General features: G+C 31.8%; 1 protein-coding gene and 1 long non-coding RNA gene across 2 annotated transcripts; both read right to left on the bottom strand.

Annotated features, from left to right (window-relative positions):
- Positions 1 to 1240: 1240 nt before the first annotated feature.
- On the bottom strand, positions 1241 to 18561 carry LOC139528281 (collagen alpha-1(X) chain-like). Its single transcript, XM_071324191.1, has 6 exons — positions 18411 to 18561; positions 13513 to 13602; positions 12788 to 12808; positions 11884 to 11925; positions 3684 to 4196; positions 1241 to 1720 (listed from the first exon to the last, which is right to left on the bottom strand). The coding sequence occupies exons 1-6, from the start codon at positions 18493 to 18495 to the stop codon at positions 1275 to 1277; spliced, it is 1197 nt and encodes a 398-aa protein (XP_071180292.1). The 5' UTR covers positions 18496 to 18561; the 3' UTR covers positions 1241 to 1274.
- On the bottom strand, positions 6882 to 10652 carry LOC139528297 (uncharacterized). The gene is made up of 5 exons (XR_011665563.1): positions 10044 to 10652; positions 9003 to 9208; positions 8456 to 8522; positions 8068 to 8139; positions 6882 to 7094 (listed from the first exon to the last, which is right to left on the bottom strand). It is a non-coding gene; the product is annotated as an uncharacterized lncRNA (long non-coding RNA).
- Positions 18562 to 19448: the final 887 nt, after the last annotated feature.

The following is a 19448-nucleotide window of genomic DNA, read 5'->3' as shown; positions in this document are numbered from 1 at the left end:
TTATTCCTCTTATAAGTGAGACCCCACCCAGCACTAGATGCACAATCTGTATATATCAGCAAAACCCGGTGTTTTGTTTTGTTTGTTGATGTTTCAATATTGCTTTTCCCCTTAACATATTTTTTGGAGTTTGTTACTTTTTACAATTTGTATCTTAAATTGCCTTTCTGTTGCAACGTATCTAAAATTAAATCTTGTAAAATAGAAAACAAATTTCGTTTGCCCTGGGCTCAGATGTGTTGCTAGGGAGAAACAACAGTGAATTTGGCAAAAATGTGCATTTAATTATGTAATAATTAAAAAGTGTAAAGTGCACTAAATGCTTAACAGGTTTAGTTTCAAATATAGATATATTAAAGCTGTATAATAATCATATTTGATGAGTTTAACTCCGCCTTTATATTGGTTGCTAGGCAACAGAATAAATTGGCTAGACCCAAAACTCAATTATTTTCAGAAGGTCTATGGTATGGACTTACAACATGACAAATTAAATCAAATTTAGGGGTATGGTCAAAAATGGCCCTTAAAGCCCCTAGTCCTTAACATTGACATGTCACCATACGACCTTCAACAATAAGCAAAGCCAATACCGCATAGTCAGCTATAAAAGGCCCCGAAAGGACAATGTAAAACAATTCAAAAGAGAACACTGACGGGCTTATCTATGTACTAAAAATAAAATAAAAACAAATATGCAACAAAATAACAAAGGACAACCACTGCACCAGGAGTCGGTTTCACAAAAACAAAACTTGTGACTAAGATTGGTCTTAAGTCATGAACAAATCAGTATACCTACGATCAATCTTGATCAAAGTTTTTTTCATAAAATCAACTCCTAACTTGGAAAAGGCACATACATACATAATGTACTTTCGCGAACTAATTATGCCTGACATATTTGATATAAAGGTTAATTCTGAGAAATGTGTGAGAAGAAATCAAAGAGAAATACAAAATCCTAAGTCCAAGAAGTAACGCTCTATGCCGGAAATCATCCACGATAGGACGCACATTTCTATAACGAATTACATTCAGATTACTTAAGACATCCTCAAATACATATAACATAGCTCCACACGATTATAGCACACGCCAGTATTTAATTAATCTATCTATTTTGATGCATGTCCTTTTGGCTAAAGTTACGTATATATATATAGTGTTAGTATGCTTATAATTGGATCCAGGGCGGGTAATTTAGTTAACGAATAATTGACAAAAAAGAGAAAATATATAATTTTGCGATGTTTATTTAGCTAGGTACAAGATTAATTCAGTTTCCATCCTGTAAATGTTGTACGTGTTCGGTCTTCATTGCTCAGAAGACGACCTTGATTTGAATATATATTTCTCAAACGAGCAGCGCCACCTTCTGTAATGTATTTAATAACGAATCCAGTAGAACATTCGTCATCATGGCGTACTTCTGTGTCTGTATGCAATTTTCCACAAATTTTTCCATCAACAAGCAACTCTGTCCCAAATTCTCCAAAACCACCATCATTTTTACCCCCATCTACACAAATTGTCCAGGTAAATCCATACATTCCGCTAGATGGCGCCTTGAAGATACCCGTCTTCGTGTTGTATACACCATCAGTGTTGGTTTCTGTCATGTCAAAGATCAGCGTTTTACCCTCTGACAAAGATTTACTGTGGCCATCCACAAAACCTTGAGACATGTATGCCGAAAATCCTTTAAACGCTTTTATTTCTAAAACAAATATAGTGTTATAATTTTGTTTCATTTTATGAACAATAATTGTTTTAGATGGTGTAAAACAAAATAACTGCAATTTACATGATTTTATTTTATGTCTTGGTCAGGTCTTAAAACATGGCCTATACAGTTCTCTGTTCAACGCGACTGACAAATTTTAAGAGGATGAAGTTAAATTTTAAGATCGTAAAGCATGTAGAAATACTTAGCGAATCGATTTTTTTTACCGAATCTACCAGGATGCATTTTCTAAAAGCAGTTTATATATTTCTGTTGTGAAAGGGTGCGATAAGAGCCTTTTTTGGTATCACTACAATATACAATCGTTGTTAGGGTGAGGGTAGTTCCCTGTCATTTAATATATTCCTCATCCACCCATGAACTTGTTTTAGAAAAAAATATTCATCTGTACACATAGTACATTAACCTCACTTATAGGTTTAGATATGTGATTTTTTTTCTGAAACAAATATGTATGATAAATTGGTTGAGAAATAATATAAATTGAATTGTATAGATACAAGACGTTAACGAATATTTTAGTGTATTCCCTAGCTACAAAAAATGCGTTGAATGTTCAGCATAACTAATATTTATATATATATATATATATCAAAATGGTTAGTATGATAACTTTTATAATTTTCCCAAGAGCTTAAAACAATCTAAATTCTACAAGTTTCCATGTCGTATGAAATAAGCCATCGGGAATAAGCAGTTTTATACGGGGATAAGTTTGACAAGTGTGTATATTCCCGCTGGGTACATTGATCGTTATTAGGAAGAAATGTGATTCGTAAATCTACGGGTATTGGAGTCTAAACATTGCATGCATGAATTATTTCACAACTCGGTTAAAAAAATAAAACGTTGTCATTTCGACAATGGTCAACTGTTACAGTTAATAATATGTAGAAAGAGGCATTCGTTTGCAAATAAATTGAGACACTTTGTTCAATTTATCTGACAGGTGCATGTAAATGTTTAAGTATTAAATGCGTATAAACCAGTCCTGTGTGAAATAGCAGGTACCTAGCGGTGGTCAGATTTTTCCGAAGAAAAGGGAGACAAGGGAGTGTTAAATAAGCTATCAATTTACAAATTTAGCATATAAGCGGGGAATCCCAAAATACTCAGTTGCAAATTTTTTAATACGTTTTTTTTTTACAGTCAGTTTCTATTTAAATTAATGTATTAAATAAGTGTGACAGTCATGTCTTTTTATAACAACCTTCTTAAATTGCACACGATGTTATTTCAATTAAAATAGTTTAACCTATCCCGGACTGTCAGATTTGGTATCCGAGACTTTTGATTCTATAAAATGATACCAATATTTGAAAGTTGCGACACTTATAAATTAACTATGGCTGTATAATGGTTGAATCAATCATAATTTAACTGTAACAACCTTTTCGACATTTAAACAGTGTATTTACGACTGTTGCAACGTTTTGCGTGTTGGGGCAGTTATTAAATAACTGTAACAACTTTCAAAACGTTGTAACAGTCGTATTATAACTGTGATAACATATTCGGCGTTTAAACAGTTTATTTATGACTTGAAAATAGTTGTATCAGTCCTTTAATGTCTTTGACAGCTATTTCTAGCGTTGTTGCAGTTGTGTTTTATTTTATTTATGTTGGAGACAAACACTTTAAAAGTTGGAACCGTCACAAAATAACTGAAACAGTGAAATTTTAAAACTGTTACAACTTTAACAAACATTAACAGTCTAAGAACGACTGTTACTGATATGAACAGTTGTTATTTCGTCCAGTAGTGCAATAAGACTTTGGCCATTAAAAAACAAACGACAAAAAAAAAAAAATACTTTTCAAAAAAGACATCAATTTTGGTTATTCCTATGATTATAATATCGTGTATGAAAGAAATATAACAATCATACAGTTAACATATGCGAACAATACTTCAAATATTTTAAATTTTAAATACCCGAAGGTCCTGTAGGACCAGTATCTCCTTTAGGACCAGTGGGTCCAGGAGGCCCTGTTGGTCCAACGTCCCCTCTAGATCCTGTGCTTCCTTTATCTCCTGTGTCACCAGAATCTCCCTTTGGTCCCTTGGGTCCAGTCGATCCAATTTCCCCTTTGGGACCAGATGGTCCTCTCAGACCGGACGGCCCAGATGGCCCAGTTTTGCCAGGGAGTCCCGAGGGTCCAGGGGGTCCTTGTTCTCCTTGTATACCCTTTGAACCATTAACACCAGGTGGTCCATCGGCTCCGTCTATTCCGGGGGTACCACTTTGGCCAATAGGTCCAATTTGTCCACGAGGTCCAGCAGGTCCAATTTGACCGGTGTTACCCTTCTCTCCAGGATCTCCCATCTGACCTACTGGTCCGGTAGACCCAGTGAACCCTCGAGGTCCAACACGTCCTGTTTTTCCAGGGTCTCCTTTATATCCTTTTGACCCAGGAGTTCCAGCTTGACCAGGATAACCTCTCATTCCTACAAAATGTCAAACATAAATGAAATGTAATAGCTATAATAACAAAGGTATTGGTCGCTTGGTTTGATTTTTTTGAAAATTAATGTGTAATACACCATTCAAGGAATAAGTAAATTCAAATTTCATGCAATTTTGTTTGCCACATAAATAACTTAATATAAAAAAAAAGATGTGGCATGATTGCCAATGAAACAACTGTCCACAAAAGATAAAAATGACACAGACATTGACAATTATAGGTCAAAGTACGGCCTTCAACAATGTGCAAAGCCCATACCGCATAGTCTGCTATAAAAGGCCCCGATATGACAATGCAAAACAATTCAAACGAGAAAACTAATGGCCTTATTTATTTAAAAAAAAACAACGAAAAACAAATATGTAACTCATAAACAAACAACAACAACTGAATTACAGGCTCCTGACTTGGGACAGGCACATACCTAAGTAATGTGGCGGGGTAAAACATGTTATCGGGATCCCAACTCTCCCCCTAACCTGGTATAACAGTACAGAATAAGAACAAATTATAAAAATCAGTTTAAAAAGGCTTAACTCATCAGATGGACAAAAATACAAGTAGACTTGGCCGGGTACTTCCTGACAACAAAAAGACACTAGGAGCAGATTTGAGAGTACTCGCAGTTATCTGACAGCTAGTTCAAACCCACTAACAACTAATAAAAAAAAATCATGCATCTAAAACTAAACAATCAATCCGTACACATCCAACATCCAATAGATTTAGTGTAAAGACGCCATAAAACAGAAAAACATAACCTTGTGCAATGCCAAGTTACAGGTATCGACAGAATGTAGATCCATGAATGTGTATATGTATATAACATACTTGTAATATGTAGTTTGCTTTTAATTTACTGATAACAAAATCAATATGCATACCAATAAAAACAATATTAAATGATCTTATCACAGTGTTGAATTGGTAACCTTTTAGAAAAAGTTTATTTAAAGGAACGATAAGTTTAAAAGGATTATTCTAAATTTCCGGGCACCTAAAGAGCCAAAAAAGTTGCTCAGAAATCTTTGCTTTGCTTTATTCTTAATCCTTAGTCAATTTGAAGTCAGAAACATCCTATCTGAGCATAATGTGACTTATATTACAAATTTCACAGCTCAATTTAAACTGACTATAATGTATGACTTTGATATAAAATACTTGAAAATTTCATTTTGGACTACAGGAACATAAACTTTCAATATCAAGATCAGTTTTGTTGATTTTTTTCTTGTTTGTTCTACTTCTTAAAAGACTTTCCACAATTTTTACAATGGGTTAAGTAAAAAATTCAAGGTATTGAAGAGTCAAGGAATATTGACCCCCCTTTTTTACACCTGGTGTAAGTAATGGGACTATTAAATGATCAAAAGTGCAGTCATGGTCATTTAAATGTTTTTATTTTCTATCAGTTAATACAACTTAAGGTGGATCCCTACAGATATAGCAATTTTTTTTTCACCATTGAATTTTTCTTAAAATTTGCATACATATACTATACAATGGCCTCTATGAAAATTTGAGTTAAAAATAGTATGTCACCAGACTCGTTTCCATGGTAACGGTCACCAAAGTTGGTACATCACGTGTATGCATAAATACATACCTGATGTAGAAACTCTGGATTTTTCTCAAGCCTTTGAAAGAATTTTGAAGGGTTTGTTCTTCATTTATTACAAAATTATTATTTAAAATGTAAATAAAACACAAATAATGGCAGTTTTATTCATTTTCATTGATTTCGTCTCTAATTTCATCAACACTGCTCCACAAAAAAAAACACAGATTTTGTTAAAAATTTCTATTTTTCTTAAATTTCCAAAAAAATGGTCCAATGAATATTTTTTTAAATTTGACATAAGATGGTCATAACAATGAGCTTTAAAAAGAAATTAAAAAAAATATGTGTCACCAGACTATTTTTTGCACGAAAAATGTTTTTGTGACCCCTAACGAAACAGTGATCAACAGCAGTTTTTTGTATATCTTTCATCATCGGTGATCAAAGTGTGACATATGTTGTCATATCCTTTGTTAAACTAACACAGAATAATACAGTTTCACAAGGCAATCAAATGAGAACAATTTTTTGGTTTCTATGAACAACGGTTACCATGGCAACAGGACATGAAGTTGGAAAATTCAAGTTTTTGCATTGTTCTGATGTGCAAGATTAACAACCTAACAGACAATGGCAGATCAAATACCATGATTTCAGACCAACAACACATGGCTTCTATGTAAATGTAAACAAATATTATGATACATTGTAATGCAGCTTATATTAGCATTACTGTGGTCTTAAATGAGCAAAATAAATTACTCAGAAGTTAGCGAAAATCACCAAATATATTTTTTTTTTAAATTATCGATTCATAGGTAACAGTCATGCAAGTAAATGGATTAAAAAAGACTTTGTCACCTTTTCCACAATTAATGATTTAAGTTTGATGAAGCATAATGATAATACATTATATATTTCAGTTGTCATAGTAACATAACCAAAAAATGATGAAATTATAACTTTTTCAAAGGTTTTTCAACTTTATTTATTTTGAATGCCTCAATAATCAAGCAACCATATAACTGTTATATTTACAAATGTGTAAATAGTTTACTCGTCTGATTCAGTCAAGTACTTATTGATAGTAATAGCATGATTAGAGTTCACTGTGTTCTCAGTCAAAATTATCAATCCTTCCATATTGAATAGTACATGTTGCTCCCAGTCAGATATAGCATATTACTATTAGTGGCAATTCTTTTCTTTCAAAATCTTTGTTTTCTGGTTATCTGTTTGCCTCTCTAATTTCTTATTCATACTTTCCCAAATTTTCTACGTAAATTTTCCAGGGGAACATTCTGTTGCTGCATTTACCTGAAAGTTTAATTTATTTATTTGTAATGAAAAGGTGTAATATATACTAATAAACTACTAAATCTATATAATATTTCAGTGAGTGCAAAATTAATCCAATCATGCATTACAACATCAATTTAAAAAGATTATAGTATACCTGACTAACAAAGGTACTCATTAAGAGTTTTATAATATGATATATGGCCAGGTTTTTGAAGTGATTGCAATAATTAGGTCAGCTGATGGGTATGCATTTTATATTGCTTTTGCATATGATGGCCATCCTTTTTAGTGGTTTTTGTTTTGTGAACAATGGCAATTTGGAACGCAATAATTGACAATATAAATGATATAGGGAGCATTATAGGGTCCAATGCAAATAAATTCAAGGTATACATGTATATTTAATAGGTGTGACCTTTACCATATATGTGTACCTTATATCAAAACAGTTGAACTGTTCTTTTTGGTAAAAATTTACATATATACAGCATGTGACCAAGTTTGAAATAAACATAAGTTATCTACATCACATAGTTATCTTCATTGTCAGAATTGTGGCACATAAGAACCAGTGGCAGTCTTGATAATATACTTTGTATTTAAATTATAAAATAAAGTACAAATCAATAGTGTAAAATGTGGATCACTGTGACCTTCTTTTGCCTGGAAGCTGAGTTACTTACTGAGACTCTGAGAGTGTATATATAAGTTTGCATGATCTGACACCTTTAAGTTGCTGAGATATACATTTGTTGTATATGAAATTGGATGTTTAATGTAACCAAAGTGGAAAATGTAGGTCAGTGACATCTGTGTACAAGTTTACATGATCCTACATTTTATAGTTGAGTCTACTAAATATATTGTCCAAAAAGAAATGTTATAAATGCCTGCAAAACACCATTATCAGATTAAAAAGTCTCAAATGGAACCTAAGTTTTTTTTCAAAGGTAACTACATGTAATTATCCTAAAATGTATGTATTTACCATTGACAGTCATCCTTCATTTTTCTACAAAACTGCTGCTAATAACCTGCTGTTAAATGATGACCATGAGACCTACAATTGATAACAAATATAACAAAAATTAAATAAGTAAATTAATATAATCAGATAATATAGGATTCATAAAAAGTGAGAGTTTTATATTACTTTTTATCAATGTTGGTTGTTCAATATCAAAATAGTGAAAATAATGATAAAAAAAGCCATATTCCATATAATAACAAGAGCATTGCTAAGTATGGCATCCTCTCACCATAGAAGACTGTTGCTTTCCCATGGGTGTTTAGAATCTACAATGTCCACTTTCACCTTGACATTTGGGAATATCTTTTCTATTAATAAAGTTAAAGTCTAAATTCTTTAAATTTACCTGTATTACTTTCATAGTTTCAACCAGTACCAAACATTTGCAATTCTGCAACATAACTAGCTTCAACCTAATGAAAAAAAGTGATAACAAATATTTATAAATGAAAGTGCATGCAGTGTTCAAATACTATAGCTAAAACATATTACATTTAAAATTAACTGGAAACTCAGGCTGTTAACAATGAAATGTGTAATACTAATATGTATAAAGGCTTTCAAAACCAAATAGGTTTCATTAAATTTGTTGAAATTATACATTAATATAGATTTCATTTAATAAATTATACATATGTAACTAATTCTAGTTCAATATTTTTGTTGAAACAAATTCTGTCATGTTCTATACATGAAAGTCTTCAAGTATATATAACAATGCTTTACCACAAAATTGATTTGAAATATTGACCCTAAACTTGAAATTATTACCAAGATCTGTTAATTCATTTTTATGACTGCTTAAGTGCAAATATGAATATAATTATGGTCCTCATTATACTTTATATCTACTTAGGAAAATTTAGGAATTATATGACTAAAGGTTTAATTACCTTCCAATTATTCATTAAATTAACCATGTTTAAAACTGTTTCTTCTTTTGAATTTATTTACAGGATTCTTTTGCAACTGCAAATATTTTCTTTCCAGTTTAATTCTCCTTTTTCTTTAAGTATGGCTGATGAATTCACAGACAGTACATTCAATCCATTAAGGAAATTGTTGAAATGTGTGGCACAAATTCCTGCATGTATCATTCCTGAAAAATATGATATGAAATGTCAGTCTGCACATGTATTGGTTAATTAGATAAACTATAAACTATTTAGACTTGAGTTCATAATTTTATTTGGAATATACAATTGATTTTTTCAATTTACATTTATATAATATGATTGTGAATTCATGTTTACCTTTATTCTTATAGATCACAGAATCACATTTATTTCTAATAATGTGGAATGAGGGTGGGTGCCCCCCTTCTTAATTTTCTTTTTTGCCTTCATGCATTATCCTGCATTCTACACATCATTCTAAATGACTAAATATGTAAGGTTTCCGACCACTTGGCCTCTGATCACATGCAAAAGATGACTTAATATGAAAATTCTGATTATAAAATAAAGAAAACTAATATTTTGAGTTTGTAAAACATTATTTTTGTGAATGAATCATTGTGACTGCAATTGTTTACTTTTTCAATTCTAATTTTATTTATGGTTATATAATTGCTACCAAATAAGTATTTACAAAATAATCCTCTCCTTTTGGATGCAAAACTAAAAAGCCCCTTATGTATAGATGTCTTTGTGTACATTGCAAAAATGATAAATAACTTCCAGGGGCAAAATTCCAGAAAAATTACTAAGTCCAGCTTCATAAAAAATTTGGGCAGCACTTCCCCTCAAAATAAAGCTTTTTACCCTCAAACCACATAAACCCCAGACCATAATAGAGGGGAATTAAAGAAAGAAAAAGAGAGGTGTGGGGCAGGTTCATTTATTCAAGACATGAAACCATACACCTTTGTCAACCAGTAAAATGTGTAAAGTCTAAAGAGAATATATAATAAAGAGAAAATTGAACTCTCTTACCATGTGCAGCTTTTGAATTGATAACAAATCCACCAGTCCTATTTTCCCCCTCGTTTCTACACTGTCACACATGATATGCAGGTTACATGCACTGCAGCTACAACGATATGGTATGGACAAAATGCTCCACGGCCTCCACCTCCTGGTCCAAGCCTTGAAGGTCGTATTTCCGTTCACAGACAGTATCCGCAGGGGACAGTTTTGCATCTTAACGAACATATTCTGCGCTAGGTGATCATCAGAGCTAGCCGTCGACCTTCTTTCCAGGTTCCGTCAAACGAAACATCACTGTCTGTGATCGGACGCCGAATTTCTCCAACTCTCAAAAACTTATATCATATGATATTATAAGTTGAGAATCATTTAAGACTGTGTGAACTTTCAGGCTGAAACTATTCATATTCTTTATTTTTAAAGAACGCATGCATTTATCCTTTATGATAAACCTTCCTTTCTTCTGAGCGATGAGCTGTAACTTGGAAGTTGTTTACACACGTTGACAACAGACGACATCGGAACTGTTACCGTGACCTAGATATACAGGCGATATATCCTAAATTTTTAAACGGTAACCAGTTTTACATCAGTAAAATGTTGTTATCTCCCTTAGTATCGGAAGTCACCTTAAGGCATAAAACTTTCATTTGAGATAATAAATGGGATTTTTGTGAGTTTTTGCAATGTTTACATCAGGCTATGTTATCTGCTAAATACATGCTATGACGCAATGATATAAGGGATAAAAATCAAATAATTTCATTAAATCTTGATGACAAGAACTTTTTTTGGTGGTAAAATAACCATGTTTTAATGTTAATACCACAGAAACATCTTGCTGTGCATTTATAACAATTTGGGACATTTTTTTTATGTGAAAGCATATTGTCAGGGTGGGAAAAGCTAAAAATAGCACAAATTCAGGTCTAAGGCTCTAAATTTGCAATATGTGTCTTTTTGCCCCCAAAAAGATTGAAATGTGACTACTATCACTTCATATGATCAGTTAAGTAAAAAAAAAATCAATTGTTTTCTGAATTTGGGGTTTCATCGCATTTCCCTTAAAGGTGTCAGACCACCAATTAAAAATCCCTATCTGTTCAACCAAATTTTGCAATTTTCAAAGCTTTCTAAATATTGTACCTTAAGTTTAACTTCAAGGAAACCAGGTATATACTGAATTGTACATGTATCACCTTCCTACATGCCAATTTTCAACCAATGTTTAAAGTCTTGTAACAAATTTCTGATTTTGAAAAGACAGGTACTACCAAAATAACTCCCGGTTTCCTGGAAATCTTAAATTAGTGTACTATGTAGCGCATTAATCCTGAATTTTTAATGCAAACTCATAGACAAGTGAATTTTGGCTCAAAATGTTCTAAATATATTTCGATTCACCAAAAGTTTCATTTCTGCAAATTTGTTGGTTAGTTTAAGTAAACAATGACATCAAAAGCACTATTTTGTGTCAAAGTAGGACTACTTTTACATACGTTCTAAATTGGAGGGAGTAATTGGTGGTCTGACACCTTTAACACCATTTCCGTAAAAATGAGGATGTGCTATCCCGTTGGAAATAAATTTTCTACACGTACAACCAAACTTCAAAACAAACTTTTTATATCTATGGAAAAATTTAGGAAAGTTTTGAGTAAATTATGGTTACGATATCCCTTGTTTAATAATTTACCAGTAATACATTGATTGCGTTCGTTAAAATCAAAAACGTCACAACAGACACGGTTATAGCGAAATAAATTTGCATTTTCATGGATGTTTAATTCGTGGTTTTGCATAGGAAATCGAGTAATAATTTTAATGAATCTACAAAATGCCTTACCTTGTGCACCTTGTTTCCCAGGAGGCCCAGGTACTCCTATTTCTGTAAATAAGCAATTAAAATTAGCATTTAATGTATCATTGTTAACTGATATGATCATGTTAAATGTTTTAAAATTTGTAACTTCCTGGACATTTTGCATATGTCGCTTCATTCCATTCGTTTGATGTGTCTGAGGTTTTGATTTTGCCTTTTGAGAAGGGACTCTCCGGTTGGTTTATTTTAATTTTCGGTATTTTTGTAATTTGACTTTACTCATATTATTCGTATTGATATAAAATTCAATCTTACAAGAACAAAATAAAGGTAAAACATGCAAAAGTATGCTTCTATTTAAATCTGAGAATGCTTCATCATATTGTCATTGTGTTAGCTTTAGCTACATAATTATCATTGTGTAGACAGTCTTCATGAATTCAATGTTTCAGCATCTTTTGTATTATGGTTAACTTTGTACATGTTATGCCTGTTTGTTTTGTTCACACATCGTTTTCTGGAATGTTTGCGACTGTCGTGCAAGTGAGAGGTTTAGCTAGCTATACAACCAGGAGTTAATCCACCATGTTCTGCATAAGAAAATGCCTGTACCAATTCAGGAATATGATAGCTGTTTTCCATTTGTTGAATGTGTTTGAGATTTTGATTTTGCCATTTGACTAGGGACTTTCTGATTTGAATTGTGTTCGGAGTTTAGTATTTTAGTAATTTAACTTTTTTCCTATATCCTTACAATGACAAAATTTACCACACCATAAGTAGGCTTCCCGTTATTAATTTAGACAACAACAATATTTTTAGCGCTTTTGATAATAGTTCCATGAGATCATTTGATTTTAAAACGCTTAATTAGTTGATGTTTTATTATTGTGTGTACTATGACAACTACAGAGGTGTTAAAACTCACCTATTATTTCATGAGGTTCATCTATAAGAAAGAAAAAAACAATAAAGCAAATTCACTTTTATGTTTCTAAAACGAGAAACGAGAACCACTAGTGAAACACATCAATAATCAAGAACCACTGAGCAACAGATGCAAACAAATGCAGTGGGTTTGAATGTTTTAACAGTCCCCAACCTTCACCCTAATTTTAAGTTATAATAAAATATTGCAATTTAGAAAAAAATATCACTTGGAATATTTATTTATATATCGCATTCGCAGTCACCTTTTTGATGATTTCTGTATGATTTCAATGTTACTGAATTGAAATGCCATACCGCATTAGACTTATCAACGGGTTTGTAGTTACTAGAGTAATACGACGGATGTCACATTTGATCTGATTACCCTTCCAGATCAGCTTAGATCAAATCAGTGTTTGTTTTGTGGGGGTTCGTGTTACACAATATGTTGCTTTATATGTGGTGTGTTGAATACTTTTGTTTGTATTTTGTTTTCTATGTTACGTTGTCAGTTTATATTTTATAGTTTTGAGCTTGAATTGTATTTGATATCTTTCGGGAGATAACCAAAAAATTACCATACAGTCATATATTTTGATTGGGTACCCGTTTGAATAGCATGACTGATAAAAAATGACGCGTGGTTGTTTATCTATTCATTACATCCAAAGCTTACAATGTAGTTGCATTTTGTTAATAACATGAACAAAAAAATGTATTTACCTTTGTTCTGTTCCTGTCCAAGATCTACATAAACATAGTCTGCGTTGTCGTTATTGTATCTTTTTACACGATCTACAACCTGTGTGTGATCTGTATAAGTATAAAAAAGTGATATTTCGAAAGAAGCTATCAGAGGCTTATCATAAATTCAGCGCTCCAGAATATAGCGGATTGTAAGTCTATTGTCTGTTCGTACTGAACATGAAAAAATACATGACGTTAGTGTTTGAATTATAATTGTTAATAACGCTGTTAGTACTCTTGTCATGTAAGCAGGATACAGTGAATGTTCTTGGTTTGTATATTTGTTTGCAGTAATACCGAAAGTACATCTAAGCGCTTCGGACACATGAAATATAGAGCATGTTGTTTTCATTTTGATTATTATTTTCTTTCCGAGGACACACATATCTAAATCATATTTTTCAAAACCAATAGGAATTAAAGGTTTTTAATGCTATTCATTTTTGAATGTTATTTAGCTTCTTTATTTTGATTCGACTGTTCTGATAAGTTGTTGTTAGACGAAACGTACGACTGCTATACAGAAATTTAAGCCTTATATATTGCCTGGTGTTTTGTTTAATAATTAGTCAAACTAACAATGTTTAATTCGGAATGAATATATTCATGCATCAAGAGTTTTGCTTAAATTACCTCACATTAAGCTTCCCTGGAGTAAAATCGTTTTAAAGAGTTACGGAATCGCTGAGCAACAGAAAAAAGACAATTTATATGCTGAGACACATACTTTAATAAGAATGGATCATACCTCATCCTTATCTTGTTGTTCTGTAAGTTTGCATGAAAAATGAAAAATAAACCCTAATCATTTGTAAGCCCGCGCACTACATGTGATTGTAACAACCTTCTCATGCACGAGTTGACATAACGAACGTGTAGCTAAACCATTAACTCGCTTAATAACCTTATCGCAATAGCCAAAATTGAAAGACTAAAGTCAACTTTACATTGTTTACTCGAGTATTTAACGATGTTTGAAGAAAGTAAGAAACAGGAAGCAAAATACAATATATACGTACAATAAATATACTTTAATATATTGATAGTCCAACAACAGAACTAGTGGACTGGTACACGTATATGTATTAATAGACCTTTTCAACATCTCTCGACACCGACTAATGACACCTACAGTTTACAGGTAAAATGGATGGGTTGTCTCAAAGACAAAAAACGTCATGATTATCAATACGTAACATATTGGATTGGCGGTTATATACTGTCTTGACTATAGAGCTTCAGAATATATATCAACCAAATAAATAAATAAATATATGTCTCTGTCATATAATATTCTTATTTTGTATGTATTTACATGACATTTCATGTTCAATTGATTAAAACAAATAAAGCACCCATTCTGCATCCTAATCCGCTTTCTCTTCAATTTTATGATTATGTGAGTCTTAAATGTTTTACCGAATATTTGCCGCATGTAAATAACGATTAATTTGTTGGTCCAAAATCTATGAAAAAAAATTACTGGACTGTCCTTACGTCCGTATCACACTTGTGAACACGACCAAATTGGTATTTTCAACCGATCTTCACCCTAGTTGATGTACATATTCAATTTCTGGAGGGATAATTGCATATTGATTTTGAAGGTCTAAAGAAAATATCACATCAAATTTTTTTATCAACGGCGGACTTCTCCGCTTCAATATATTTTGTTAGAGATGATGTTTTTCATGATAAATTTTGAAGAAAAAAAATTAATTGACTTCTCAACATCTTAAGCAGTTCATTTTTTTTACATACCTGCGTATGAAATTTATATTTCAAGTTGTTAGTTAATACTATAGAGCTTGTTGACATTGCAAAATCAATATGGACAGTGCTAAACAGGGGTTTGGAGACCGACGGCTGATATCCCGTAAACAACATACCTTGTCCCTTTGTCATAGTGTCCTTCCTCCGCACCTGAAAATGACCTTTGTGTTTCTTACTAGAAGTTGATCAAATTTCTTGATTTTATTTATACACTGTCATTGCTATATTTTGTTTTGTTTTCATCGGGTCAGAATTTATTTCTCTATATCCAATTTCCAGAACAAAGTGTTGTACCTTTTTCAAGTGTTTATGTACTGAGGATTTTTTTGGTATCTCATCCATTACCATACATTAGGCAGTTTTTCAATCAAAATAGGGAGAAATAATCCGCTGCATTTCCTGGAGGACTGTGTTCTCCTTAGAGACAAAGTTTATCCAAATCGTCATTCTTTAGTTACACCATTTACAACCTCAAATTATTCGTAAGCCATAACATTTGAGAGAAAGAGCAGAAAATGTAATCGCGTGATTGGTGAATACAGAATTCAAGTGGAACACCAAATTAGTGAATTGAAAATATACAAAGTATTCAGTACATTATGGAGGCACACAAGGCCAAAACTAACAGACATTGAGGAAAAATGTGCCGCCCAGGTCAACAGACATAAAGCATTGTTTAATTAAATATCAACTACAATAAAACATTCTTAAGTTTGTTCTTTTCATTTTCCAAATTCAACCAGGACAGCTAGAAGTTCAATGTCTAAAAAGATGAAATGTGGCTTGAAGTCTATCATTTTTTTTATAATCAATTACAAAAAATCCATGTTAATTGGACTCTGTGGGAAAGTTCTATCATTGTCAAAGAAAGCAATAAAATCAATAATGATTTCATTTGTATTTTTTTATTTTTGAGACGACCCGTCAAATTTTACCTGTCGTAGTCGTTCTCAACTGTAGGTGTCGAGAGATGTTGAAAAGGTCTAATTGCATTGGTTACAATGAACTACATTGATTTTCCAGCGAAATAAAACCCGATAATTTCACATAATATAGTTCCTTACAATTTCTACTTTAATTTCATAAAAAGACCGTTTGCAAATGTAATAAAAACATTAACTATTCGAAGAATTCAAATATCGAAAAATATCTAACTCGAAACCGACATTCACTGATAAATATCTCATGAGCTACGCGCTTTCGTGAATGTCTGTGTTGTTTGGTTGTTTGGTTACTTGTTTAATATTTTTATTATTCGATAAGTAATTCATGTATTTTGATTATCATAGGACTACAATAATACAAGCAACTTTTTTTTGAAATTCTGTTATTTTTATAACGTGACTGTAACGCTAAAACACATGATTTTCTGTGTCTATTGTCTTGTATATTTTAGAAATTCGCAAATCGTCGTATGGTATTCATGTACATGGACAGCGCATTCAATGTGTCAATTTGCTTTAGTTAAACAGATTTTAATATATAAAATTTAAACACTACATTTCATAGAATATAACATTTGAACACTTTTAATTTATTTAATATCGGACCTTATAATTCATGTCAGACGCAAACAACTTCGGAGTTTCAAACATTTTAAAAGTGTATTACATGAACCTATCCAAATGTTAGAACTTTCAATTGAGATGTATTTGCGATGAAATTCTGTAACAATTACGAAAATGGCGACGTAAATGAAATGAAAACTTTTAATAGATTTTCGGCAAGACGTAGACTGCATTGTTTAATCAAGCAATCAAAAGGCCAAAAATAAAGGCAACAGTAGTATACCGCTGTTCAAAACTCATAAATCCATGGACAAAAAACAAAATCGGGGTAACAAACCAAAACCGAGCGAAACGCATTAAATATAAGAGGAGAACAACGACACAACATCGAAACGCAACACACACAGAAACAGACCAATCATCAGACAAAACACCACGAGAATAACAAATGTAACATGAAAACCAAATACATGAATTTGGGATAGACAAGTACCGTGCCACGTCTTATCTCAATATCTCAAAAATAAGAGAAAACACAAACGACTCAACGTTAAAATGCAACACAAAGAGAAACGAACAATATATAACAATGACCATCTTCCTGACTTGGTACAGGACACTTTTAAAGGGGAATAAAAGTGGTGGGTTGAACCTGGTTTTAAGGCATGCCAAACCTCGCACTTTAATGGCAAAGTTAAATATAACATTGAAATGACAACATAATATTACAGGACTACAATACAAATAAATAGGAGAACATATTAGACACAGAAAAACATGATTAATAGATAACAAAAAGCATCAGGTTTAAAATTCAATACGCCAAAAACGCGCCTTGCCCACACAAGACTCACAAAATCTAGTAATTAAAGTATACAGTATGATATTTGTAGACGACATGAATTTGCATGTATATATGTCACATCCAATAGTCATATCATATTATATCTTTTTATTTGCATTTACCACCTGTACAGTAAAGACAATACTCGTCAAAACAACCAGTCAAATGATAATCAGATATAAAGTAAAATACTCATAGAATCTAGAATCGAAATCAGCATTTTTGCTTTTGCTGTACCTATATTTTAATCTGTGTAAAGCTTTATTTGTAAAAAAAAATAAAAAAAAACGCATATTGGTTACATTTGAACAATTGAAAATACGAAATACTTTATCTACCAAAAAAGAGTAAAAGAACACGTTCGTTACCGAATAAATAAAAATGGTTGTTGAAAATTTTGGATAGTTAAATTGATCAATGGTTTATCAACTATAAATCTGACATGATTAAGTATTAAAAAAATCCATGGAACGAAACAATGCCGTTTATTTGATACAGATATTTAACAAATTTGAAAGCCGTTTGTTTTATATATAACAAACGTCAAAAATAATATAGGGTGAATTGAATTTCTTAATCTACAAAAGAACAGCAACTTCAAGGAAAATAAAGAAAAGATATGACGATGAATAAAAACACTGCCTCTCTCACCTTTCCTGAAAAAAAAATAATAAGAAAAACTGTAAAGCACAAACTCAACGTTGACATAGGATAATAAGAAGTATTATTTTTTTAAAGTTAGAACTTACCAAGTATCTTTTGCGTAGATTGAGCACCAACCTGAACAGCATCAAGAGCTGCTAAGCAATACCATAGACAGATATATATTGACATCTTTTTGTTTTAATTGCATCCTTTGCAGAATACTTCCAAAGTGATCCGTTTAAATACTTTTTCTAAGCAATATAATTCTTTTGTTAACAAATTTATCCTTTTGAAAAATAATGTTTATAACAACATGCTTCTCTTTGATTATATATTAATAATACTTTTTTCTACTTATCTTTGATTTAAAATATTCAATAAGAGAATGTAAACATATAATGTCATTGCACCCAAATTGTAACGACGAATACTCAAAATTCTTTTGTTGACCAATTTCCTCTTGGAAAACAATCGCTTTTATAGTTTAAGCAACATGCTTCTCCTTGATTATATATTAAAGACACATTTTTATTTTTACTTATCTTTGATTTTACAATATTCAATACATATAAAGAGATTGAGAAAATATTACGTCACCGTACCTAAACTTTACCAATGCATACTCAAATTGCACTTGTTCAGCAAAATTAGGAGGGGAAATCTTACAAGTTTTTAAGGGACTTAACGATTCGTTTTATAATTATATAATCTTACATTATGCATTTCTTTCAAATCAGTAAATACATTTTAACACATACACAACATTAATATCAAACATCTACAGATGGAGTGTTCACTAGGAAAAAGTCAGATCTACAAAAACGTCGGCATGCGATGTCCTAAGGTGTCTTTTTTAAATAAATTATGTTACGAGTAACATATATACTAGGCATGGACTAATGTGAAATAAAAAAAAAAAATAACAAAAAAAACCCATCCATTATTCGATTTTCAAGGATGTGAATTTAAGTATGGATGCAACTTGGGTACTCCTCACTAAAGAACCATGGGTCGTATGGAGGTCGGTTCAACCCAATTGTTCTATGATTCAATAAGGCTTCAAAAATAAATTGTTGTAACTATATAGTCATTAAGTTTTTGTACTTATACAAAAGAGTGAAAACTTAGATTTGGATCATAGA

The sequence above is a fragment of the Mytilus edulis genome, chromosome 6 (genome assembly GCF_963676685.1).
Source record: "Mytilus edulis chromosome 6, xbMytEdul2.2, whole genome shotgun sequence".
NCBI lineage: Eukaryota > Metazoa > Mollusca > Bivalvia > Mytilida > Mytilidae > Mytilus > Mytilus edulis.
This window is presented reverse-complemented; position numbering and strand designations above follow the sequence as displayed.

Excerpts from the sequence above, each read along its gene's own strand:
- LOC139528281 (XM_071324191.1), bottom strand. The coding sequence starts at position 18,495 with ATGTCAATATATATCTGTCTATGGTATTGCTTAGCAGCTCTTGATGCT. Across the intron at positions 13,603-18,410 it reads ATCTACGCAAAAGATACTTG|ATCACACACAGGTTGTAGAT; the intron begins GTAAGTTCTAAC and ends ATACTTATACAG. Across the intron at positions 1,721-3,683 it reads TGGTCCTACAGGACCTTCGG|AAATAAAAGCGTTTAAAGGA; the intron begins GTATTTAAAATT and ends TATTTGTTTTAG.